At 41.4% G+C, this 24,178-nt stretch overlaps 1 protein-coding gene across 3 annotated transcripts in view; it reads right to left on the bottom strand.

Annotated features, from left to right (window-relative positions):
• MELK (maternal embryonic leucine zipper kinase) overlaps nucleotides 1-22,561 on the bottom strand; it is an 88,515-nt gene extending 65,954 nt beyond the window's left edge. The window contains exons 1-5 of one of the 3 annotated variants that reach the window (XM_024995723.2): nucleotides 19,399-22,561; nucleotides 18,699-18,859; nucleotides 18,125-18,592; nucleotides 2,366-2,461; nucleotides 717-802 (exon numbers count right to left, since the gene is read on the bottom strand). In XM_024995723.2, coding sequence (XP_024851491.1) covers nucleotides 717-802; nucleotides 2,366-2,423 — 144 coding nt within the window. In that variant the 5' untranslated portion in view covers nucleotides 2,424-2,461; nucleotides 18,125-18,592; nucleotides 18,699-18,859; nucleotides 19,399-22,561. 3 annotated transcript variants of the gene reach the window in all.
• Between the last annotated feature and the right edge of the window lie 1,617 nt (nucleotides 22,562-24,178).

Below are 24,178 nucleotides of genomic sequence, written 5' to 3'. Positions count from 1 at the left end.
ATAAACATAATATTGAGCACTGAAAACAAAAATACTGAGGGAGAGCTGAATTATCAGTTGACAGGTTATTTAAAATAATTCTGATACAGATCACTTTGTGATTTTGGCATATATTTCAGAAGGAGTTCAGAGAATTGAGTGATACTGCTGCTGCTGCTGCTGCTGCTGCTAAATCGCTTCAGTCGTGTCCAACTCTGTGTGACCTCTGAGACGGCAGCCCACCAGGCTCCCCCGTCCCTGGGATTCTCTAGGCAAGAACACTGGAGTAGATTGCCATTTCCTTCTCCAACTGTAACACAACATTCTCTTCAACTTATTTATATATGTTAATCAGCACTTACATCCTTAAAAATAAAGTAACAAGTCATATTAAACTCTGCCAGTCTCCTCTATCCATGGAATTTTTCAGGCAAGAGTACTGGAGTGGGTTGCCATTTCCTTCTCCAGGGGATCTTCCCAACCCAGGGATCGAACTTGCATCTCCTGGGTCTCCTGCATTGGCAGGCAGATTATCTGCCTGCCAATATTCTTTATCTGAGACATTCTTTATCTCAGTGGAGCCACCAGGGAAGCCCTTTTAAAACTACAGATTTATACATAACTGGCTGTGGAAATGTTATTTTAATAAAAGAGCAATAACTAGAACATTAGAAAAAATTCAGGTTATAATTCACAAAACTGATCTATAAATATTTTTAAAATAATGTTAAACTTACCCCTAGTGCATTTTTATCCATGATTTTTATAGCTACCATTTCTCCAGTGAGGATATGGCAGGCAAGTTTGACCTTTGCAAAGCCACCTAAGTATAGGAAAATGTATTATAAAGAGACAAGCAAACTAACTTAAATATCATCAGCAGAGCAAACTGAGAACTCAAGCACAAATACCTTTCCAAGTACTTTATAAAGCTCTCTTGAGCTATATTTTCCTGAAATTTGTGGCCCTTTTTTTCATATTGCTTCCAAAGCATTAGCCATGATCCCAACCTCTCCTTATCCAATGACTGGCTAAAGATTCCCTTTTGCCATTATAGGATATCTTTAATTTTGCAATTAGGAAGAAGTAGAAATTTATTTTATAATTCTTTAGAAATTTGTTTTATAATTAACATTGCAATTAAACCTTTTAATTAACATTGTCAAAAGACAATATAAAGTTGCAGAGACAAAAGACAAATAATATGAAACTTCCATTCAGTTTTAAAACTGAAAAAATAAGCAATTATATTTCAAAATTGGCTCAAAACCTGGGTAAATATCTACATTCAGGTATCTGAAAGAAACAAACATAGTACCTCTAAAAAGAAGTTCCCAGAAGTCCCTCTCATGGTGCTCCCCATCTCAGTAAATGGCAAACTCATCTTCCCAGATCAGGCCAAAAGCCTGGAAGCCATCTTTAGCCCTTCCCTTTTGTCTCACACCCCATACCCAACCCATCAACACAGCCCACTGGCTTCATCTTCAAAAATTTTATTAAAGTTTATCTTAGGGGAAAGGAGGCAGGCACTGAATGGAAACGTTCTATGTCCTGATTTGAACATATGCGCATATGTGAGCCAAAACGCCACCAAATGTATTACACTTTGCTTATTTTACTATGTATTATGCCTCAATAAATTATACTTATATGTACATATATGTGTGTCTGTATATAGAAGCCCACCGCTTTCTATACACAGAATCCCACTACCTTCAATCCTATCACCATCCATGTCACCATCATCTCCGGGATCACTCACCTAAATTACTGCAGTAACTTCCTAACATCTATCTGCTTCTGCCTTTGCCCTCTCCCAGCCATTTTTTTCACAATCAAGTAGCCAGAGTGATCCTTAAAACCAAAAGGTCGGATCACTCCTTGGCTCAGAACTCTCTAGTGACTTTTATTCTTAATAAAATAAACTATAAGACCTTTCCTACAACTCACCTCTCTCTTGCTCCACTTTTTCTTACTAAAATCCATTCAAAAATTTTCAAACTATATAAGTTAGGCTAAAAAGCTCATGGTTTGGCAGAAACCAACACAATATTGTAAAGCAATTATCCTTCAACCAAAAATAAGTAAATTTTTTTTCATTTTTAGAGTCTTTACTGAATTTTTTATAATATATTGCTTCTGTTTTATTTTTTATTGAAGGATAATTGTTTTACAGAATTTTGCTGTTTGCTGGAGAGGGTGTGGAGAAAAAGGAACACTCTTGCACTGTTGGTAGGAATGTAAATTGATATAGCCATTACGGAAGATGGTATGGAGATTCCTTAAAAATAAGTAAATTCCAAAAAAAGAAGAATAGCTCATGGCTGCCCCATTTCACTCTACTCTCAAATGGATGACCTATTTGCTTCAAGAAAAAATTAATTACCTGTCCCAATAGTTTCATATAATTCATAGTATTTGAGAAGTTCATCATAATCTTTCATAGTCCTCCTGGAAGTTTACTCAAAACTATAAAAAGAACCTGTAAGACAAAGAACAGTACACCATCAAAAAGGGAACTACTAAGAGATTATCTCCTTCACTCTTTTAACTACAAATATAAATAAGTCTCAGGCATATAAATCATATTGAGAAAACTGATTAGCCATAGGAAAAAACAAGACAAGACAAAACTAGCTTCCTCTCACTCCATACATAAAAATCAATTCCAGAGCAAATAAAGACAAATCTTTATTTGAAAGATTTGAAAGGTAAATCTTTAAAAACTTATAATAGAATACTGTTATCATTTCAGGATAGAGAAGGGTCCTTTAAATAGACAAAGAAACCATTAATCATAAAAATAATCAGACTGGGATGTTCTCATCAAAACTGGAACAATGTTTCCCACGGGGCCTGTCCATAACCATGTAAGGAATGTTTCTATGTGAAGCAGTTAAAATTATTTTCTTTTAACATTAATTTTTATTTATTTGGCTGCTCTGGGTCTTAGTTGCTTGCAGGATCTTTAGTTGTTGCAGCATGCCAATTCTTAGTTGCAGCATGTGGGATCTAGTTTCCTGACCAGGGATCAAACCCAGGCCCCCTGCATTGGTAGCACAGTCTTAACCACTGGACCACCAGCGAAGTCCCTGAAGCAGTTAAAATGATAATGTTCTTTTATTTGATAGACTGCTGCTTTCTCATCAATGACACCCTTAGTACTACCTCATTGCTCCCACTTTCTTCTTCCTCAGATAGACAAAAGCTGAAATGCTCCTGCTCTTTGATAGAACCCATTCCAAAAGTGGTCGTTTCCCGAGCACAAAGCCCAAACCATATAAGCCCCTTTCAACTCACTCTTATTGAGATGCCCAAGACCCTAGGGAGCAGGGTTCCTCTTGCTGCAGCAAGCTAAAGACACCTAATGTTTTTAAATTACAGATGTGTTCCTAATGGTTTGTGGTTCAAAAAGTTAGTTGGTTAAGTAGCTCAGTCATGTCCGACTCTTTGCGACCCTGTGGACTGTAGCCTACCAGGCTCCTCCATCCATGGGATTCTCCAGGCAAGAATACTGGAGTGGGTTGCCATTTCCTTCTCCAAGGGATCTTTCTGACCCAGGGATCGAACCCAGGTCTCCCACATTGCAGGCAGACGCTTTAACCTCTGAGCCACCGGGGAAGCCTACTTCTACCCATTTCCCTTGTTTTCTACAGAACTGGTCTAACTGTAAACAGTATTATACTTAAGAAACCCTCCAACCGGCCACCGTTCGCCATCTTCCAATGGATACCATGGCCATGCAGTATCACATAGGAAGACCATGTGTGTATTCTTTAAGCCCTGGGGATCAAATCTATCCCAGTTTTTCAGGATATAGTTCAAAGGAGTGAGGCTGAAATTGTCAGCTCCCATCTTGTCCTGAAGAATCCCGGACAAGCCCCCAAGATGAAAGGTTGTTGCTGAACCATGCAAAGACACCGGGATTCTTGGCCTCCAGAGGAGAAGAATTCAATCAGGGGCCAGAGACAAGGCTTGATCGCTCAGAGCTTCTGTGTAATAAAGTTTTATTAAAGTATAAAGGAGATAGAGAAAGCTTCTGACATAGACATCACAAGGGGGTAGAAAGAGTACCATGAGTCATTTTACTTGGAGATAAAAGGTAGGTTATTTAGCAAGTAAAAAGCCTTCAAAAATTTGGTCAGTGAAATGAACCCTAGAGTGGAAGTTTTGGAGGGAAAAATATCAAAACTCAAGAAAACAATCAGCCTAAAAAATGGTTTTAGTAGCCATGTCAAAGTTGAAATAGCAAGAAAGATAAAGATAATGGAAAAAAGACCAAGATCCAATAAACAATATTAGTCATTTTCTAGGAAGAACTGGCATTGGACCAACTTAATAAGCAGGCTGAACTTTTAATCTAGCTGAATCTGCACAAATAGCATAGGCAAACAAAAGAAGGAAAGTCAGGTCCTGATGCTAATAGAAAGCTGGTGAGATAAAATGAAATATTTCCGCTTCCACTTGAGTGGCAAAAGTTGTTCTAGGCAAGGAGACAGTACAGAGGACATATTTATTCTTCCTGGGCACCTGAGATACAGGATGAGAAATATCCTTAACAGCAGTACTAATTTAGAAACCTTTTAAAGGGCATTTGTCACAGGAACAAACTGGGAATAAAGTGGAACCACACCCCCAAAGACAGGAATTACGGGACTAAGAATTTTTAAAACAGGTTAAAATAGCAGTAAAATATAGAGGTCAATACAAGGCTAAGAAATCCTTGGGATCCTAATGAGGGAGAAGAGAGTGAGAAGGATATTGGAAATGGAGGGATGTCAGGCTATAAATCTGTTTAGAAAGTTGTCTGATATAAAAGTAGGCTATCACATGCCTTACAGAGCAGAGCCCCAACTAATGGAATATTGGGGTATTCAGAACTCAGGGGTTAAAGAGGAAACACAAACAGATATTACAAAGTTTAAAAACCATGAAATGGAAAAAGTTCCCCAGTGGCCTAGTGGTAAGGATTCCAGCCTTCCACTGCTGTGGACCAGGTTCAATCTCTGATGGGCAACTGAGATTCTGCAAGCCAAGTGGCCCAGCCAAAAAACAGACTAACAAAAGACCATGTGATGAAAATAGACAAAGGAAAAGAAACAGGTCTTAGGAAATATAAGACTGTAATTGCCACCATGCACATGCCTAAATCCCATACCAAAGACTGGGCTGTTTTAAATTGCCACACTCAGAAAAAGAAAGCAATTGGTATGATGTTGGAATTGATTTTCCCAGATAAGGGATGTAAGAGCATCTTAATCAATGTCTTGATGGATTTTTCCCCAATGAGTTTTGAACTTTCAGGTTATGGCCTCCAGTCAACTAGCAGAGACCTGCATCAGTGTAAGACTGAATCACATACCTCCCCTTTTTTTCTTCCTTCCATTTTCTTATCTACTCCCTTCCCTCTAAACATACCATGTCTTCAGAGAAGTAAAACTAATGTGGGCCTAAATTATATCTATTTAATTCAGGTAACATTATTTTTGCTACTGTATAAGAAAACTAGTATTTATACTGCAAACTGCTATAATGATAGCAGATTTTACTTGGCTTGTGGAAGTAGAATTGGTTCTAAATATTCTTAAGTCTCCTGTTTATCCTCTAGAGTTGGGAAATATAGAATAAGGACATGTGACTGGAGTTATCCAGCTGCTGCTAAAAGAGGTATATGATTAGTTAAATGTGGAAGGGAACCTCCCATCTGTGGATAAAGAAGGAAACTAGACCCCAATCAGACACCTGATTGTCCTTCTGAATGTGACTAAATAGAACTGGAGCTATATCAAACTGTGGTCCTGAACTTTTCTGAGGAAACAAGGAATTGCCTAGATAGTGGGAGGAAGTTTATCAGTAAATTTTATAGGATAGCAACAAATTGGGGGCATTGTCTTACCAGCATAGTCTTCTTTGGGCAATGCTACTTCCTGCTGTGTAGTACATTTACGTTATCTAGTGAGCTTGGTAAGACACTGATGCTGAGGATATTTCAAATGAGAAGCAGCATACAGAATGTCTTACAATGTGACCTTGTAATACATTTAATTAACATCCAGTTCTGCTCCCTTGCAGAGGCTTCTGGGAGCACCAACAGAGACATTCATTCCCAAAGGCAGTAAGAGATTGATCTGATCATCTCCTTGGTCCACAGCAGATATACTGAAAGGATAGATCCACTGGTGAGACAAGCCCATGAAGGTGCAGTGAGGGCGTTTCTGATTTATCCCACACAGCACAGAAATAGAAACCAAAATATGAACAAAAAAGTGAGGAACACTAGTCTTAGCAAAACTCCAGGCACCTGTGATGCTGCCCTACCTTCCCCCTTTCCCTTTCCATTACCAAAGAGAAACAGCGATGGTGAAGCTCAATAGTTACTCATCCTAGGAATGAGAGAGGCCGGATCACTCCCCTGGGACGCCCTCCGTTGAAGTCTCCCTTTCCCTACTGGTCTTTCGGTGAGGGCCACTTCTTTTACTGCTATAGCATTCGGTGTATACTCTCCTTTTAGTGTAAGTCTCTTAAGCCACTACTTTGAGAAGGTGAAGGAAGAGGAAGCCTTTGGACTCTGAAAGAGGGGTGATAAGACATAACACATTTCCTTTTTCACTGAACTGCCCCAGTAAATTGAGTTGTACGAACAGAAACAACTTGAAATTCTTCTTTGAATGTGTTTCTCGGAGACGGCCAAGGTCGTGCAAACGTGGAATGGGAATTCACATCTATCCCTGCCTCCTAGGTGGCAAGCGCTTCCACTGCACACCTCATCGATAACCCGGAGGCGGGTACGATCACTATCCCCACTTACAGCGGAGAAAAACGCGGGTCGGAAAGGTTAATTATCTCATCCAGGGAGCCTAACTCTTAAGACTGGGGCTCCAGGAAGTTCCGCAAAACTCCGGTGAGCCAGCAGCACACTGGGCCCAAGCCGCTGTCCCCCGCACTGCGCACTGCCGGGACCTCGGCCCTCACCCACGCCGGACAGACTGACCTGAGGGCGGAGGGCTGGGAGGGACTGAACCCGGGCGAAAGACAGACGCACTGGACTGCAATCCCGAAGAAAGCGACGAGTGCAGAAAGTTCCTAAGAATCTTTGGGATGGTCAGGTTCTGGCCGCTTCCGCCCGCCAAGGGAATCAAACCTCGCGCGCCGGAAGGGGCGGGGGTGCGGCGGGGGCGGGGCTCATCGGGGACGGTGCGGTCCCTGCGAGGCGGGGCGGGGTCGCTCGCCGGCCGACAGGGGACTTCAAGTCTCGGTAGTCAACCTGGAGTGTGACTGAGGGCACGGGAAGATTTGCCTGGTGGCGTGGACGTACAGAGTTTCCACATATTTAAACTTTCTTAAGTTCTCTTTCCTAAAATTAATCTGCAGAGAAGTCACTAGTAGTGAAGGTTCTCATTTTCGTCCTCCTCTTGCCTCATGGCCCTTCTGTCATCCAGCGAAAAACAAGTATACCTCTGCCCTCTCCACATCTTACTATAAACTGTGTTGTCACGAAGAATGAAATCCCCAGGAGCCATTAGATAACTCAAGGTACCAGAGACACCAACCTAGCATCACTGTAAAGTCTTTCTAATACATTTTACCGTTTGGTCATTATTTATGTGACTTTCACCCGATATATGAATTACAATTGTAATGATAACTCGATCCTGACATTAAAAAAAAATTATAGCAAGAGGAAAGAAAAAGTATTAAGTGTAAATTTACACACATGTTTTTAGGGGTTTCCCTGGTGGCTCAGACGGTAAAGAATCCGTCTGCAATGCGGGAGACCTGGGTTCGATCCCTGGGTTGGAAAGATCCCCTGGAGCAGGGTATGGCAACCCACTCCAGTATTCTTGCTTGCCAAATCCCATGGACAGAGGAGCCTGGTGGGCTGCAGTCCACAGGGTCACAAAGAGTCGGACACGGAGTGACTAACAGCACAGCATATTACAGTAAAGGATTTTCAAGCAAAAAAAAAAAAAAAAAACACTAAGATAACATGTGTGGAACTGAAATATGAGTTAAAGGGAAAAGAGGGAAAATAAGCAAGTTAAAAAAGAAATCATATATTTTGTTTATTTTTTTAAATAATAGTATGTATCAAATAATCTGGTATTTCCAATCTTGGATATCTTCAAAGGAGTTACTGCTTCACTTTCTGAGGTTTATAGTGAACAGTTGTTCTAAAATACATAAATACAATTAATCCAAAAATTAAAATTTCTGTGGACTATGCAAAATCATGAGGAGAGCATGCGCTTTTCTGTGTTTACAGCCTCACCCCAGCCATTATGACAATACAGTTGAAACCTAAAGGGCTAGGTTTTAAAGATGACACAGCTCTAAAAAGTTTGGAAGCCTTGTAAAGGCAGCTTTATGCAACTTTCACCAGGAATTAGGGTTAGCAAGATCGCAGCGATTCAGCGCTGCTAAGAGGGCACGGAGGGTCCTGGTCATCCAGCCAAGAGCCAGAACAGACATTTCTATGGTCCAGCAAACATAGAGCGGTTCCTCTCTTCCCCACCTGCGCATGAGCAGTAGTCGCAGACTTGGAAAGATGGCGGAGGAGGAGCTAAGAGAGAAGATCCCTTTGGTTCTAGAAAACCTCCTGAAAAAGTGGGAGTTTTATCAGGTCCTCGGAGCCATCCAGGCAAAGCTTTTGCAAAAGAAGGAACAGAGGAATGGGAAAGAGGTCAAATTTTAGCGACTAAAATGGTTCCTGCATGATTCCTAGCCGAAAACTGTGTGACAGGGTGCACCGACCACAGACAACTGAAAGTGAAACCTCTTGGCCTGAAAGTGCCAGGTAAACATTCTTTGGCCTTTGTTGTAGTCATCTAGAGGATTAATGGGGTGAGCTTACTGGTGCGGTGGACCATTGAAAGACAGCCTGAGTAAGATTTTCAGTGATGTCTTTGTGAAAGTATAAAACCATAAAAACACTTCCTATTGTGGAACCTCATGTGGCCTGGGGATTTCTAAATCTGAAGTCTGTTCGGAAACTCATCTATGGAAGTGAACACATCAGTCAGCTGAACCAGCAGCTGAACTAAACCCAGAATATCTGAAAGCACAGTGCATTTGGAAGCATGTGTTTTTGTTTTCTGAAATTGTTACCCAGTATCTTCAGAGTTTATTTTCTCCTCTATCTTCAGAATCTGGAAGGGGAAAGTTCAGGGAAAAGATGGTGATATTGGCACCACAGTTCCAAGGAAAAATTCCTGTGTGTTTTCTGAGTTGGTCACTTTCCACCTCTGAGACCAGCCAAAGACTCATGCCATGGAGGAGGGATGCTTTGTCACATCTTCTGTCCTGGGGTTAATGAATGAATACCTAAGCATGGATACAAGACAGCAGTGGGCCAACCCCAGGGGGCGTACTTGAACCTATAAGAATGCCATGGTAGATTACTGAGTCCCTGTGCCATCTATGACTCAGGAAAATGCCCACCATTTCGTTCTGCTGGGCTTCAAGATGGAATTTTCTGGTTTTCCTGATGGTTTCTTAAAACCCAAGTCAGGAAAGAGTGAGTCATTTTCTTGGTTTGGCATGGATGAAATTAGCACCAGTTGGTCTTTCAGGCCCCAGACAAGCAGCACAACTGGACCCTTTTCTTGTATATTCTAGAATCCAGAAGTATTGCCCTCTACCCTGCAGGTCGACCAACACTCGTGGAGATGTTAGACCTAAAAAGGGGGTCTGATCGTGCTTGTGTTTGTCATTGGTGTCCATCCCTAAACAGGCCTTGCCTCTGTTCCTGTCACTCAGTTGCTTCAACTTGCCATCTAAGTAGGTGGCAAGGGTGTACCAGGCCAAGCTTAAGAGCTGAAAACATGCTTAACTACTGTGTCCCCTGGTCCTTTAAGATTAGCTCTGCTGCAGTTTGGGTTCATGGAGCCCTCAAACGTTTTAGTACAAAGTCATACTGCTAGCTACCTGACAGGTCAATAAATGGAGAGATGAGTTGCTGGGACAAGGAATGGGGACTTTATTCAGAAAGCCAATAAACCAAGAAGATGGTGAGCTTGTACCCCCCAAAAATTGTCTTGCCTGAGTTAGAATTCAGGTTTCTTTTATACTGATAGGCAAGGCAGTAAAGTCAAGTATTTCTGGGTTCCCATCAGCCTCCAGAGGGGCTGTGTTAGTTGTTCACAGGTGGGCCTGGTCAGCAAACAAAGGTTGGAGGTATTAACAGTGCCTTAAAATGTGTCCGATTATAAGGTAATTATGTTGGTTGCCCAAGAGTTAACCTGCCAGGATTACATGTTATAGATGTTACTCTTATACTGTGAAGCATTGTGAAATCAGATTACTTTAAAAATGATGTATCAAAAAGTCATGGGAAAAGAGCAGTTGCAAGCGTGAAAGTACAGGGTTTATATCCTGGATCTTATACTAAATATGAGAATGTTCCCATTCTTAACTGTAAAATGGGGTTAATATAGTCTAACCTGTCTGCGTCATATGGTTACGAGTACTAAGGAAAATAACCATTTTTAACTTAAATTTCTACATAAGTAAAGGAGGTTATAATTAAAAGTATGGTGTGAAAAATTAGATATCTACTTAAAAGTTTTTCAAAATCATATTGAGTGTGCATATTCAAAAGCATTTGAGTGTTGCTGAATTAAGGAGAGTAATTATGCTGCAAGAGGAAAGGGTTCGGTGCAGGGAGGCAGGGCCTGAGCTGTGGGACCTGGCCTGAAAGAAGTGTCTGCCCCTCTGTCAACCTGTTTCCTCAAATGGACAGTAAGGAGATTGGATATGATTTTGCTGCTCCCTGTTTCTTGAGCCACTAAACGGGTGGGTCAGGCTATTTGGAGTATAACATCTCTACCAATAATAATACCATTAGCAGCAATAATAAAACCCTCTACAATTTTTTGAATGATTAATATGCATGTATATGCATTATCTCTATAACCAAATGCCTGTCCCTCCCACATGGGGTAATTCATGCTGTTCATTCTATAATCAGTCACCAGAGTCTGCCCTATGCCTCACCCTGTTCAGGGCAATGCCTGAGGAAAGAAGAAAAGACAGATGGCTTCTGCACAAGGAAGCTCAAACACAGAATTGCCAGATTCATAGAGCAACCACCTCTAACAAAAGACCAGACAGAAACACTAACTATTAATACAAGTGCACTCATTCATGCTGGTTCAAACTCAAAATGGGGAGCAATTATTTCTAACCAAGGGACTGAAATATTTTGTACTGGAGTTAGGCCTTGGGGGAAAAAATAGAAAACTTTGAGGAGGGAAGAGTATTCCCCAGGTGGGGAATTCTGTGTGCAGAAGCACAGAGGCAAGAAAACACAAGTCTCCTATAAGAAAGTTATGTTGGATGGAGTTCAGGAAACGGGTGTGGCAGGAGAGGAAGAGCCAGTAATCAGGGAACTCTTGGTGAAGGGCCGGCCTTGTGTGCCATGCTTGAGTCTGGAGGGGTGCTAACCAGGAAAGAGAGATGAGCAGTTGTACATTTCAGAGAAAGCCCAGGCAGCCACTCTGCCCACATTAGAGTATCCGTGCCTGGAGGCACGGCAAGAGCTGTGCTTCCCTGGTGGTGGAATGAATGCCTGATTCTCAGCACCATTTGTGGCTGAGTCATCAGTGGGGACTTCAATGGAAGCAAGGTCCATTCATTACAGTGCTGTTTCTCTTCTGAAGTGGTTGAGGTTAGCACACCTCAGGCTACAAATCATGCCTTGATTCTTATATCCAATCCAAGAGAAAATGGAAAACCACACAAAATTCAGTTTGGGGCCATCATTCTGCTGGAAGAGGAGATAGCTCCAAAAAACCTATTAAAAATACTTCAGGAATTTAAATGTGAAAACTACTTTGGGATTTTGTTAAATTTCCTAATTTTGATAAATTGTGGGTGTATATGAGAATGTCTTTGTTCATAGGAAAGCATGGTGGGAAGATGATGGTGGTGACAGGACAAAATGTAGAATTAGTGAATCTGGGGAAAGGGTATATGGGAATTCCTTGCTCTGTTCTATTCTTGCAACTTTCTAATAACTTTGAAATTATTTAAAAATTATAAGTGACCCCAAAATGTCAACAGTGCTTCTTTTTTTTCTTATTATATATTTATTTATTTGGCTGCACCAGGTCCTAGTTGCAGCACTCCAGATCTTCAATCTTCATCTGCAACATGCAGGATTTTTTTTTTCATGCAGGATCTTTTAGTTGGCATGCAGGATCTTTAGTCACAGCATGCAAACTCTTAGTTGCAGCATATAGGATCTAGTTTCCTGACCAAGGATCAAACCTGGGCCCCCCCTGCATTGGCAGCACAGGGTCTTAGCCACTGGACCACCAGGGAAATCCCAGGAATATGTTTCTTAATTCTGTTTATCCCTTAGCACTTACCACAGGGTCTTAAAATTACTGTAATTAAAAATGTTTTATCACTTTCTTTTAATATTAAAAAAAGATTTAATGTACATACTTATTGATTGATTTGGCTGCATTGGGTCTCCATTGCTGCACATAGGCTTTCTCTAGTTGCGGCAAGTGGGAGTTACTCTTCTTTGTGGTGCTCCAGCTTCTCAATGGGGTGGCTTCTCTTGTAGAACCCGAGCTCTAGAGCACAGGCTTTAGTAGCTGTGGTGCATGGGCTTAGTTGCTTTGTGGCATGTGGGATCTTCCTGGACCGGGGATCGAACTTGTGTCCCCTGCATTGGCAGGCGAATTCTTAACCACTGGACTACCAAGGAAGTCCCTACAATTTTTTTAGCTCTTGAATTCCATTCTCTGCTAGACAGTGTACTATAGGTTGTATATACATTATTTCTAATCCTGCAGAATGAAGTGAAGTTACGAAGTGAAGTTGCTCAGTTGTGTCCGACTCTTTGCAACCCCATGGACTGTAGGCTACCAGGCTTCTCAGACCATGGGATTTTCCAGGCAAGAGTACCAGAGTGGGTTGCCATTTCCTTCTCCAGGGGATCTTCCTGACCTAGGGATCGAACCTGGGTGTCCCGCATTATAGGCAGGTGCTTTACCCTCTGAGCCACCAGGGAAGCCCAATCCTACAGAATAGGTATTCTTATTCCCATTTTACAAATGAGGACACTAAGGTTCAAGAAGTTTAGATATCTGATAGGAAAGAGTCAGGAATCCAAAGCCCAGGATTTTTCGGCTATAATTCTCAGTTAATTTTTGCTGAATGAAATTTGAGAGAAGTTTGAACGTCAGGTGCCATACAAATACAAGAGACTTTATGAATTACTGAGAATGATAATGAACACTCTGACCTAAAGAGCACCTTCGTCAATAGGCAAAGTATTGGTGGGATACTACGTAACCAGTTTTTCAAAAGAATTCGTTAAGTATATTGCCATTAGGGTCACTAGATAAAATTGCAACATACTGGAGACATATTTACACTTTAAAAAATCCATTATTTATCCAGAATTCAAATTTAACTGAGCATTTTGTATTTTTATTTGCTCTATCTGGCAACCCTAAGTGCCATGAAATGATGTCTGTTTTTTAAGTAAACAAAATAAGCTGCTTACTTAAACAAATTGTACAGTGCCATTTGTATTTAGAGAAATGTGTAAGTATAGAAAAATGTCTGGAAAGTTATACGTTATAGTGTTAATGTTCTCTCCAAAAAATGGAATTAGGGTAAGGTATGGAAAACAGACTTAGATTTTACTTTCCATACTACTCTATTGAGGCTTGCTGTATTGCATGTATTTTAATTGAAATCTTTATTGAGATAACTGTAGATTCCTACGCAGTAGTAAGAAATAATGCAGAGTTCTCTTGTATGCTTTGCTCCATTTCTCTCTAAATTGGAAAAAAAATCCCTCTTTTTTTCTAGACTGCTACTTATTCTGAACACTTGACACCTATTGATTATCTACAATTCAATTCCATTCTGACACTCTCTACGTGAAATTAGAATTAGCATAAGAGCTTAGTCCCATAAAACTGGTCCCACTTCAGATGCCAGTCCGGAGTTGAGGCCTTCTGTATTTCTGACCAAACAGTTGTAAAGGAGGGGTTCCCATGACCCCCTTCTTGAGTTGGATAATCTGATAAAGCAGCTCGCAGAACTCAGAAAATACTTTATCTACTACATTACTGACTTATTATTAAAGGATACAACTCAGGAACAGCCAGACAGAAGAGATACATGGAGCACAATCTGTGGGAAGAGACACGGAGCTTCCACGGCCCCTCCAGGACCATCAGCCTCCTGGCACCTTGATGTGTTCAGCAGCTTCTGTGAATGCTTCAGCTAGGGTTTTTGATAGAGGCTTTTCTATGTAGATATGATTGATTAAATTATTGACCACTAATGATTAGCCCAACCTCCAGCTTCTTGTCCCTTCCCTGGGTGTTAGGAGAGTGGGGTTCAAACCCAACCCTCTTATCACATGGTTGATTTTCCAAGAGGAAACCAGTCCCCCATCCTTAAGAGCTTTTTAGGTGCCTCCAGCCACAAGTCATCTCATTAACATACAAAAATACACTTACCACTTCAGAGATTACAAGGCTATTAAGAGCTGTGTGCCAGGAAAAGAGGAAGTGAGGAAAGCAGACACCGAATATATATTTCTTATTATGTCACACACATTGCCACACACACTGGTAACGCACAGTGGTATGTCACACACAGTGGTAACATTTTGCAAAACAAATTCATCCAAGCTGTCACATGTATCAGTGGTACATTCCTTTTTATTGCCAGGTAGCATTCCATGATTGGATGTGCCACAATCTATTTAACCATTCACCTGTTGAAGGACATCCGGGATGATCACAGTTTGGGGCTATTAGCTCCCTGGTGGCTCGGTGGTAAAGAGTAGCTCCCTGGTGGCTCAGTGGTAAAGACTAGCTCCCTGGTAGCTCAGTGGTAAAGAATCTGCCTACCAGTGTAGGAGATACAGGTTTGATCCTTGGTCCAGGAAGATCCCACATGCCACAGTACAACTAAGCCCATGCACCACAACTGTTGAAGCCTGTGCACCTAGAGCCCATGATCTGCAACAAGAGAAGCCACTGCAATGAGAAGTCTGTGCACTGCACAGTAACCCCCGATGACCACAACTAGAGAAAAGCCTGAGAAGCAACAAGACCCAGCACAGCCAAAAATAAAATTATTTTTTAAATAATTTTATTAAAAAAAAAATTATAGGGGCTTCCCAGGTGGCGCTAATGATAAAGAACCTGTATGCCAGGGCAGGAGACGTAAGAGACATGGTTCAGTCCCTAGGTCAGGAAGATCCCTTGGAGGAGGGCATGGCAACGCACTCCAGTATTCTTGCCTAGAGAATCCCACGGACAGAGGAGCCTGGTGGGCTACAGTCCATAGGGTCATGACTGAAGCGACTTAGTACATGTTTAAAAAAAAATTTTTTTAATGTTTATGAATAATCTTCTGTATGAAATAACAGAAAAATCCCTGTATGTGAACAGTGGTTTCAGAGCTAGATTATCCTCTCTGAATAGTCTGCACTCCCAGAACCTGGGAACCTGGGCAGGAACTCTTGCTCTGATTGGAATGAATAGGATTTATGAAAATCACCAAAATTTAGAAATCTTGCCCACTCAAGGCATTAAATTGTGTGTGTTGCCAACAAAATAAAGATAATTTCCTCAAATCTTTACCAGGAGAACAGAAACCAGCCAACTAAGACGGTCACAATGATCAGAGAAACACTAATCCAGGAAATGTAAGTAGTCAGTGACAAAAGTGGGAGAGGAGAAACAAAAGTAAAAATAAATGAATGAGACTTAATTAAAATCTTTGCACAGCAAAAAAAAAAAAAAAAATCTATCAACAAAGCAAAAAGACAGCTTACTGAATGGGGGAAAATATTTGTAAATGATATGATCAATAAAGGGTTAAGATCCAAAATATATAAATTACTCATACAACTCAGTATCAAAAAAACAACCTGATTAAAAACATAGGCAGAACACTTGAATAGACATTTTTTTCAAAGAAGACATACAGATGGTCAATAAGCACGTGAAAAAATGTTCAACATTGGTAATCATCAGAGAAATGCAAATCAAAACCACAGTGAGATATCACCTCACACCTGTCGGAATGGCTATCTGCCAAAAAACCCACAAATAGCAAATGTTGGTGAGGATGCAGAGAAAAGGAAACCCTTGTATACTGTTGGTGGGAATGTAACTTGGTGCAGCCATTGTGGAAAACAGTATGGAGACTCCTCAAAAACTCAAAGTAGAACTACATATGATCTAGCATTTCCACTCCTGGGTATATATCCAAAGAAAATTAAAACATTACTTCAAAAAGATACATGAACCCCAGTGTTCATAGCAGCATTATTTACCATAGCCAATATATGGAAGCAACCTAGATGTCCATCAACAGATGAATGGATAAAGATGTGATATATATAATATATATATGGTAGAATATTACTGAGCCATAAAAAAGAATGAAAAGTTGCCATTTGCAACAACATAATGGACCTAGAGAGTATTATACTTAGTGAAATAAGTCAGACAGAGAAGGGCAAATACTGTATGACATCGCTTGTATATGGAATCTAAAAAATAAAATCAGTGAATATAACAAGAAGCAAACTCACAGATAAAAAGAGCAAACTAGTGGTTACCAGTGAGGAGATGGAAGATAGGGGTAGGGGATTAAGAGGTATTGGCTACAAGGGTATATTGTATAGCAACATGGAATATAGCTAATATTTTCTAATAACGTTAAGTTTTGAATTTAAATCTCCATTCTGCCAAAGTAGCAGAAACATAGTCTTTTAGAATCCACCCTTCAGTTTCTCCCCATCCCATCAAGATGATGGAGGTGAGCATTTGACCTTTGGTCACTATGACAGCCATGACAGCCTTGGTCATCATAGTGACAGCCATGCCAAGTGACTTTCACTACTGTTCTCCTTCCTGAGAGCCAGGACCTTCACCCCAGAAGCTCTTTTCCCTTTTGTGCCATCTAACAGTACGGGAATCAGGCTGCTCCCTCCTCCCAGGCTTCAGCTTTGCCTCTTGGGGCTCTGTCCAGAAGGCAGGTCTTGTCTCTTGGAATGCCACCAAGATCTGAGTCATCAGGACTTCCCCTTTGTCTTTTCTTTCTTCCAGCCTTAGGGAAACCTCTTCTCTGTTTGAGGGAGAGGTTTGCAAAGCCTTGCTGTCTCCTGCAGAGGTTTTATCAATTCTTGAAGTCTTCTTTATGGAAAGGCACACATTTTTGGACACAAAAGCAAGAGACTCCTTTGATTTTTCTTTCATATCTATCACATTCCTTCCCTAGAGACATAAACAACAAAAAAGGGCAGCACTTTGAGTGAAGGAGGGTGTTGGGGGGATGAGTTGAGGGGAGAATAGTAAACCACATGGAGAAAGGAATATTGTTAAACATCACAAAAACGTTCAGTTCAGTTGCTCAGTTGTGTCCGACTCTTTGCAACCCCATGGACTTCAGCATTCCAGGCTTCCCTGTCTATCACCAGCTCCCAGAGCTTACTCAAACTCACGTCCGTCGCATCGGTGATGCCATCCAACCATCTCATCCTCTGTCACCCCCTTCTCTTCCCACCTCTGATCTTTCCCAGCATCAGGGTCTTTTCAATGAGTAGGTTCTTTGCATCAGGTAGCCAAAGTATTGGAGTTTCAGCTTCAGCATCAGTCCTTCCAGTGAATATTCAGGACTGATTTCCTGTAGGATTGACTGGTTGGATCTCCTTGCTGTCCAAGGAACTCTCAAGAGTCTTCTCCAACACCACAGTTCAAAAGCATCAATTCTTCGGCGCTACAACTCTCACATCCACACATGACTACTGGAAAAACCATAGGTTTGACCAGATGGACCTTTATTGGTAAAGTAATGTCTCTGCTTTTTAATATGCTGTCTAGGTTGGCCATAGCTTTTCTTCCAAGGAGCAGGAATCTTTTAATTTCATGGCTGTAGTCACCATCTGCAGAGTTGGCTCGTAACAATTCAATACATAAATCATAATGGAAGAGAATATAAAAAGAATATATATACATGTGTATATCTGAAGTCACTTTGCTGTACAATAGAAATTAACATTGTAAAACAACTGTACTTCAATTTTTAAAATAATTTTTTGAAAAACCTCAGTGCATTTTAAATGACATGTAAATGAATGAACATCTACACCTACCAAGGAAAGAGTGATCTTGCATTGTCTCCCAACTCCAGTTCAGCTGCAGCACTATGTGTGCCTGCGATCCTGGCCATCAGAAGAACAGATCATCCGGAGGGTCATCTTCAGTAACCAGAGCCCACAGAGCAGCCTTCTCAAAATAGCTTTAACTCTCCACTCAGAAACTATTCATGCCAGCCAAGATTCCCAGAATCCCTGAAACTGGGCTGTAGTATGGAAAGCCCAACCTGTTCATTCTGAGGAATATTTCCAGGTTCAGGTGAGGCAGCAGATCCAAGGGCAGAAAGATTCGGGTCAGTACACTGGGACCAGATGGGCTGCAGCTGAGGCACTTTGGCCTGTCTTCTTGGCCTCTATTGTGCACTCAGTCCTCTGCAACAGTCATTGTGGACCCCTCCTTGTCATGAGCTCATCACAGCAGAGCTTCCTTCACTCTGCCTCCTCTGGGATGTATGTAGATCTGAACTGAAGGACAGAGAGAAGGGCTGTGACTAAGAAACGTCCATGGCTGCAGTAAGAAGGCTCATTGACAGTCTTTCTAAACCTCCAATCCCGTAGTCATGATACTCACCCTGCCTTTGAGAAGGCCATGCAGAGCCGTCAGGGGATCCTAGTGAGCTCGCATACCATCAACCTCCAAGTCCAGAAGGGGCTGCACCAGGCCTGGAGCCTTCCGAATCAGGGCCTGGACTCTAAGATTCTGCAGTAGGCCAGGCATGTGCCGAGTGCTTGCTGTGTACAGAGACGGGGGTGAAAGTGAAACTGCTCACTCATTAACACACTCAACAAATACTGCAGAGAACACATAAATGATTTCATTTCAGATTGTGACATTTGCTGACTAAGAAGACTAAGTAGGGAGAGGGAATAGAAAGTGATGCAAAGAGAGAATTGCTCTTTTGTTTTTATTGAGATATAGTTGATTTACAATGTTAGTTTCAGGTGTTCAACATAGTGATTTAGTATTTTCACAGATTATACTCCATTAAAAGTTATTATAAGATAACGGCTATAATTCCCTGTGCTATACAGAATATCCTTGTTGCTCATCTGTTTTGTACATAGTAGTTTGTGTCTCTTCATCTCACATCCCTATCTTGCCCCTCCCTCCTTCCTGCTCTCCACTGGTAGTCACTGGTTTATTTTCTATATCTTGAGCCTGTTTCTGTTTTGCCATATACAGCAGCACTGTTTGCTATAGCCAAGGAATGGAAGCAACCCAAGCGTCCATCAACAGACAAATGGATAAAGAAGATATGGTGGGGACTTACCTGGTGGTCTAGTGGTTAAGATTCCTAGCTTCCAGTACTAGGGGTGCAGGTGTGATCCGTGGTCAGGAAACTAAGATCCTACATGCCTCACAGTGTGGCCGAAAAAAAAAGATGTGCTATATGCATATACAATTGAATATTAGCTGTAAAGTAATAATGAAATTCTGCCATTTGCAGCAGTGTGGATAGACCTAGAGAATATTATACTTAGTGAAATAAGTCAGAGAAACACTGTGTGGTATCACATGTGGAATCTAAAAAATAAAAGAGACAAATGTGTGTAGCAAAACAGAGAGCTGCTGCTTTTGATAAGGCCATCCAGAAAGTCCCCTCTAAGGAGATGACAAGAGAGTGGAGGTGAGAAGGGGAAGAAATAGAGCCATATGAAGATGGGAAAGAACATTCCACACAGGGGGAACAACAGAGACAGGCTCCGAGCAGGACCACGCTCAGCATGTTCAAAGGCCCGTGTGGCTAGAGAGAACAAGAGCAGAGAGGCTGGCAGTTAGGTAGTGAGGTGGGGCCACCAGATTGCATAAGGCCCTGAAGTCCAGTGAAGTACTTCAGACTTCACTGCAAGTGTGATGTAAAGTCATGCTTGGAGAGTGATATGACCTGATTTACAATTTTTAAAAATCAGAAGGCAGCTGTGCAGGCAATCAACTGGATATATTTTGAATATATCCAGTGTCCCAAAAGCTTTTCACCATCCATTACTGTTGCTCAGATCCAAGCCACTATCATCCACTTGGACAGCAGTAGTGGTCTTTCTTGATAGGTCTTACTGCTTAAACTCTTACCCCTTCCAGTTGATCGCCTGCACAGCTGCCTTCTGATTTTGGGACGCTGGCTATATTTTGAAGGACTTCCCTGGTGGCTCAGACAATAAAGTGTCTGCCTACAATTTGGGAGACCCGGGTTCAGTCCCTGGGTTGGGAAGATCTCCTGGAGAAGGAAATGGCAACCCACTCCAGTATTCCTGGAAAATCCTATGGACAGAGGACCCTGGTAGGCTATAGTCCATGGGATCGAAAAGAGTCTGACACGACTGAGTGACTTCACTTTCACTTTCTATATTTTGAAAGAGGAAACTTTTTGAAGAATGAGGAAACAAGAAGAATCAAGGATAACTCCAAGGTTTTTGAGCTGAGCAACTGGGTGAATCGTGATACCATCAACTGAGATGGTTATATATAGGGGCGGGGTGGGAGGAGGTCTGGAATCAAGAATTCTATCTGAGGCTTGTTAATTTTAGAACGACAAGTAGGCAGCTAGATATGTGATTCTGGAGCTCGGGAGATAGGTTGAGACTACACACAGGCTGGAGAGTCATTGTGCAGAGGTGGTATTTAAGCTCCAGAGCTAGATGAGATGAGTAGGAAGACAGTGGAGATGGAGAAGAGGCTTGTGGATTGTACACCAGGACATGCCACCACGATGTGGTCAGAAAGACAAGAAGTGGCTGAGAAGGTACGAGGACAAGCATATGGTGACTGGGAAGCCTGGGGAGGAAGTGCGTCAAGGAGTGCATCAAAAGCTGCTGGGAGATAAAAATAAGATGGGAATGGAGAGTTAACCTTCCTTAGGGAAGGTGGAAATGGTGGTAACCTTTCAGAGAAGCGCTAGGGAGCTTGCCTCACTGAAGGAACCGAGAAGAAAATGAAAGGTGAGGATGTCAATGAGTATGAGAGAGTCCCAGCAGGAAGCACAGGCCTGCCAGCTGGGGGGTTGTAATGAAGATGCTCTTTACTGAGGTAGGTGGAGTAAGCATATTAAAGGGGAAGCTGAGACCCAGCAAATAGAATAGTGAGAAGCTGAAGCCTAAGAGCAGGAGAAGAAGATTGTATTAGCTGAAGTTGGGTGAAAAGCCGTGGAAGAGGGGCCACGTGGTGCAGAAGTTGTAGTTGAGGGGATCAGCCCTTGGAAACCGTGAGGTGGGGGAGAAGCACAAAGTATAAATTGGGGTGAATTCAATTGGAAGCCAGCAGGAAAGGCAGCCTGGGGATAAAATCCACAGAAACCAGCTTCCTGGGGCAGGGATGGGAGGAGAGAGAATGGAGGAGAGGTTGGGAGGGGAGCTGGAAAAGAATTAGCAGAGCTGTAAGTTGGGGAAGGGAGAGGACAGCAAGTACAGGTGACTTCAGCACAAACCAAAAGAGAATGTGGCAAGGTACATAAATGTTAAAGAGAACAGTGTAGACATCAAATCCCAGCCTCACCACTGTTTTGCTACTGACACAATGATGGACTTTCCTGGCCGTTGTGAAAATTAAATGAGATCGTAGATGTAAGGTTCTTGGGTTCAATGAAGTGTAGCTATTATGACATGCTATAAACATGCTACAAAGATAAAGCATTAATATCATGTTTAAAAGTGTCATGTTTAAAAATCCCAGTGATTTAATGTAGGTTCAAAAGGAGGAAATCATGTCCTGCCTCTGGGATCTCTGCCGAAAAGTGTCTCTTGTTCTGCGGCTATGCGTGCTGCTACCGCCTGGTGGCAGCATGCCCCAATCATGGTTTCATTATTTGAAGAGCCGACTCCTTTTGAAAGGTTTGGAACAGAAGGACAGCCAGACATTATGGATCTCCTGATGAAGCTCACAGCGCCACCTCTGAAGCAGCCTTGCCAAAAAAGCAAACCTGAGTCCAAATCAGGCTCTAGATCCAACTCCCAATTCACAGAAAATACAGGAAAGAAAGAGCCATGTTAATCAACCTCATGAGGATGCAGAGCAGCAAAACCGGAGTATGTAAATATCTATGGGACAAACACCTTGGTTTCTTTAAAGGAAAAAAAAAGTGAGGAAAGAGCAAGACTGGAAGAGGAATCTTCCAATTAAAAGAGACTGAAGAGACAAACTTAACATGTCACAGTAAAGAAGCACTAAGGGAGATATGAATGCTGAGTGGATTTCGGGTGATATTAAGTAATCACTGTTAATTTTTTTTGGGGGGGAGAGTATTGATTTGGTAGTTATATTTTTTCAAAGGGAGTATTTTAGTATCTCTTTTTAGAAGATACATAATGAAATATAGGTGTAATGATAGAATGTCTGTATATACTTCAGAATAATCTGTAGAGGGCAAGGGGAAGAAGAGATGGATGAGGAAGTGAAAACAAAATTGGCCATGAGTTAATTGCTATTGAAGTTAAGCAGAATACCTGGGGGTTCATTATATCCTTGTGTTATGGGCTGTATATCTGTGTCTCCCCAATATTCTTATGTTGAAGCCCTAAGCTTTATGATGTAATAATATGATGAAGTATTAGCGGATCATGAGGATGGAGCTCCTATGATGGCATTAGTGCTCTTACAAGAACAGGAAGAAACACCAGATCTCCCTCTAGTGAGGGTACAGAAAGAAGGCAGCCGTCTGCAAACCAGGAAGAGGGCCCTCACCAGAGCCTGACGATGCTGGTGCCCTGATCTGACAGACTAGCCTCCAAAACTATGAGAAATAAGTGTCTGTTGTTTACGCCACCCAGTCTATGGTGTTTCATTAGGGCAGTGCAAACATACGGTAGTTGCGGTCAGCAACATGTCAGTCAACAGGGAAGCTTTGTAAAATGCAGAGTCTCAGGCCCCACTCCAGATCGCTGAGTCAGAATTGCAGTTTAACAAGCTCTCCAGGTGAACCATAGGGACACTTAATGCTTAAGAAGCATCAAATTACATTCTTCTTTCTACTTGTATGTGTTTGAGATTTCCAGGTAAAAATATAACAACTAAGAAATTATAAAAAGAAAATGTGTACTGTATAGCAAGTATTACATCAAAGATGCTCATTAAATATTTGTTGGGGTGAGCCAGATGCTGCTCAGATAACAAATGTTTCTAATTTTCTTATAAAAAATAAATATGTCACAATTTCAGTGTGTTATGGTTAAAAATACAGCACATATCAGTATATTTAACCTTTGCAAAAAACCTCTAAAGTAACCTTTTTGCTATAGATTTCAGCGGTGAGTTAAAATAAAATTTAGAGAGAGCAAGTGATTCATCCAAGATCTCACAGGTTCTAAGTGGGAAAAACCAGGACTTCTAACTCCAAAACCCTTTCTCTTTCTACCACTACACCATAATTCTAGGAATTGAAATGTTTCCCGGGCTTTTGTAGTTTGTTTTTATATAATTTGATTTGGGTTTTGGTCTTTTATATGTCTGTTTTTGAAGTTTTTTTCTTATAATAGGGCTTGTTGGACCACAGTTATTTTTACTCCCCCCTATGCTTGCTTTCTCCTGACACTCTGCTGGGAATATAATGCAGCTCCGGCTTTTCAATCTTTCTTTATTCAAGAGACAATTACCTCAATCCTTAAATTTATCTCATTCACAGGATCTTGAAATTTTAGGATTAAAATGACTAAGTTATGAGAATAACATCAATGTTTCATGAATTTCTCTGTGTGTTGAAATCCCCTGGGGAACTTTAAAAATTCCAGATGGAATTAGTCTCTGAGGGAAGGACCCAAGCATAAGTTCCCCAGACAATCCCAGTGGGCAGTCTAGTTTGAGAACCAGTGACCTAGCTATTCTCATTGGAAGCAGTGCTACCTAAGAAACATTTCAGAAATTTGTGGAGAAATTTTGACTGCCAAAATATTAAAAATGGCTAAAATTTAAAATAAGTGATGGTGAGGATACAGAGAAAATGGATCACTCACTCATACATTGCTGGTGAGAATGTAAAATGATGCAGCTGCTTTGAAAAATAGTTGGACAGTGTCTTTTAAAATCAAAAATGGACTTAACATGTGACCCAGCAATTTCACTCT

This window comes from Bos taurus, chromosome 8 (assembly GCF_002263795.3).
Source record: "Bos taurus isolate L1 Dominette 01449 registration number 42190680 breed Hereford chromosome 8, ARS-UCD2.0, whole genome shotgun sequence".
NCBI lineage: Eukaryota > Metazoa > Chordata > Mammalia > Artiodactyla > Bovidae > Bos > Bos taurus.
This window is presented reverse-complemented; position numbering and strand designations above follow the sequence as displayed.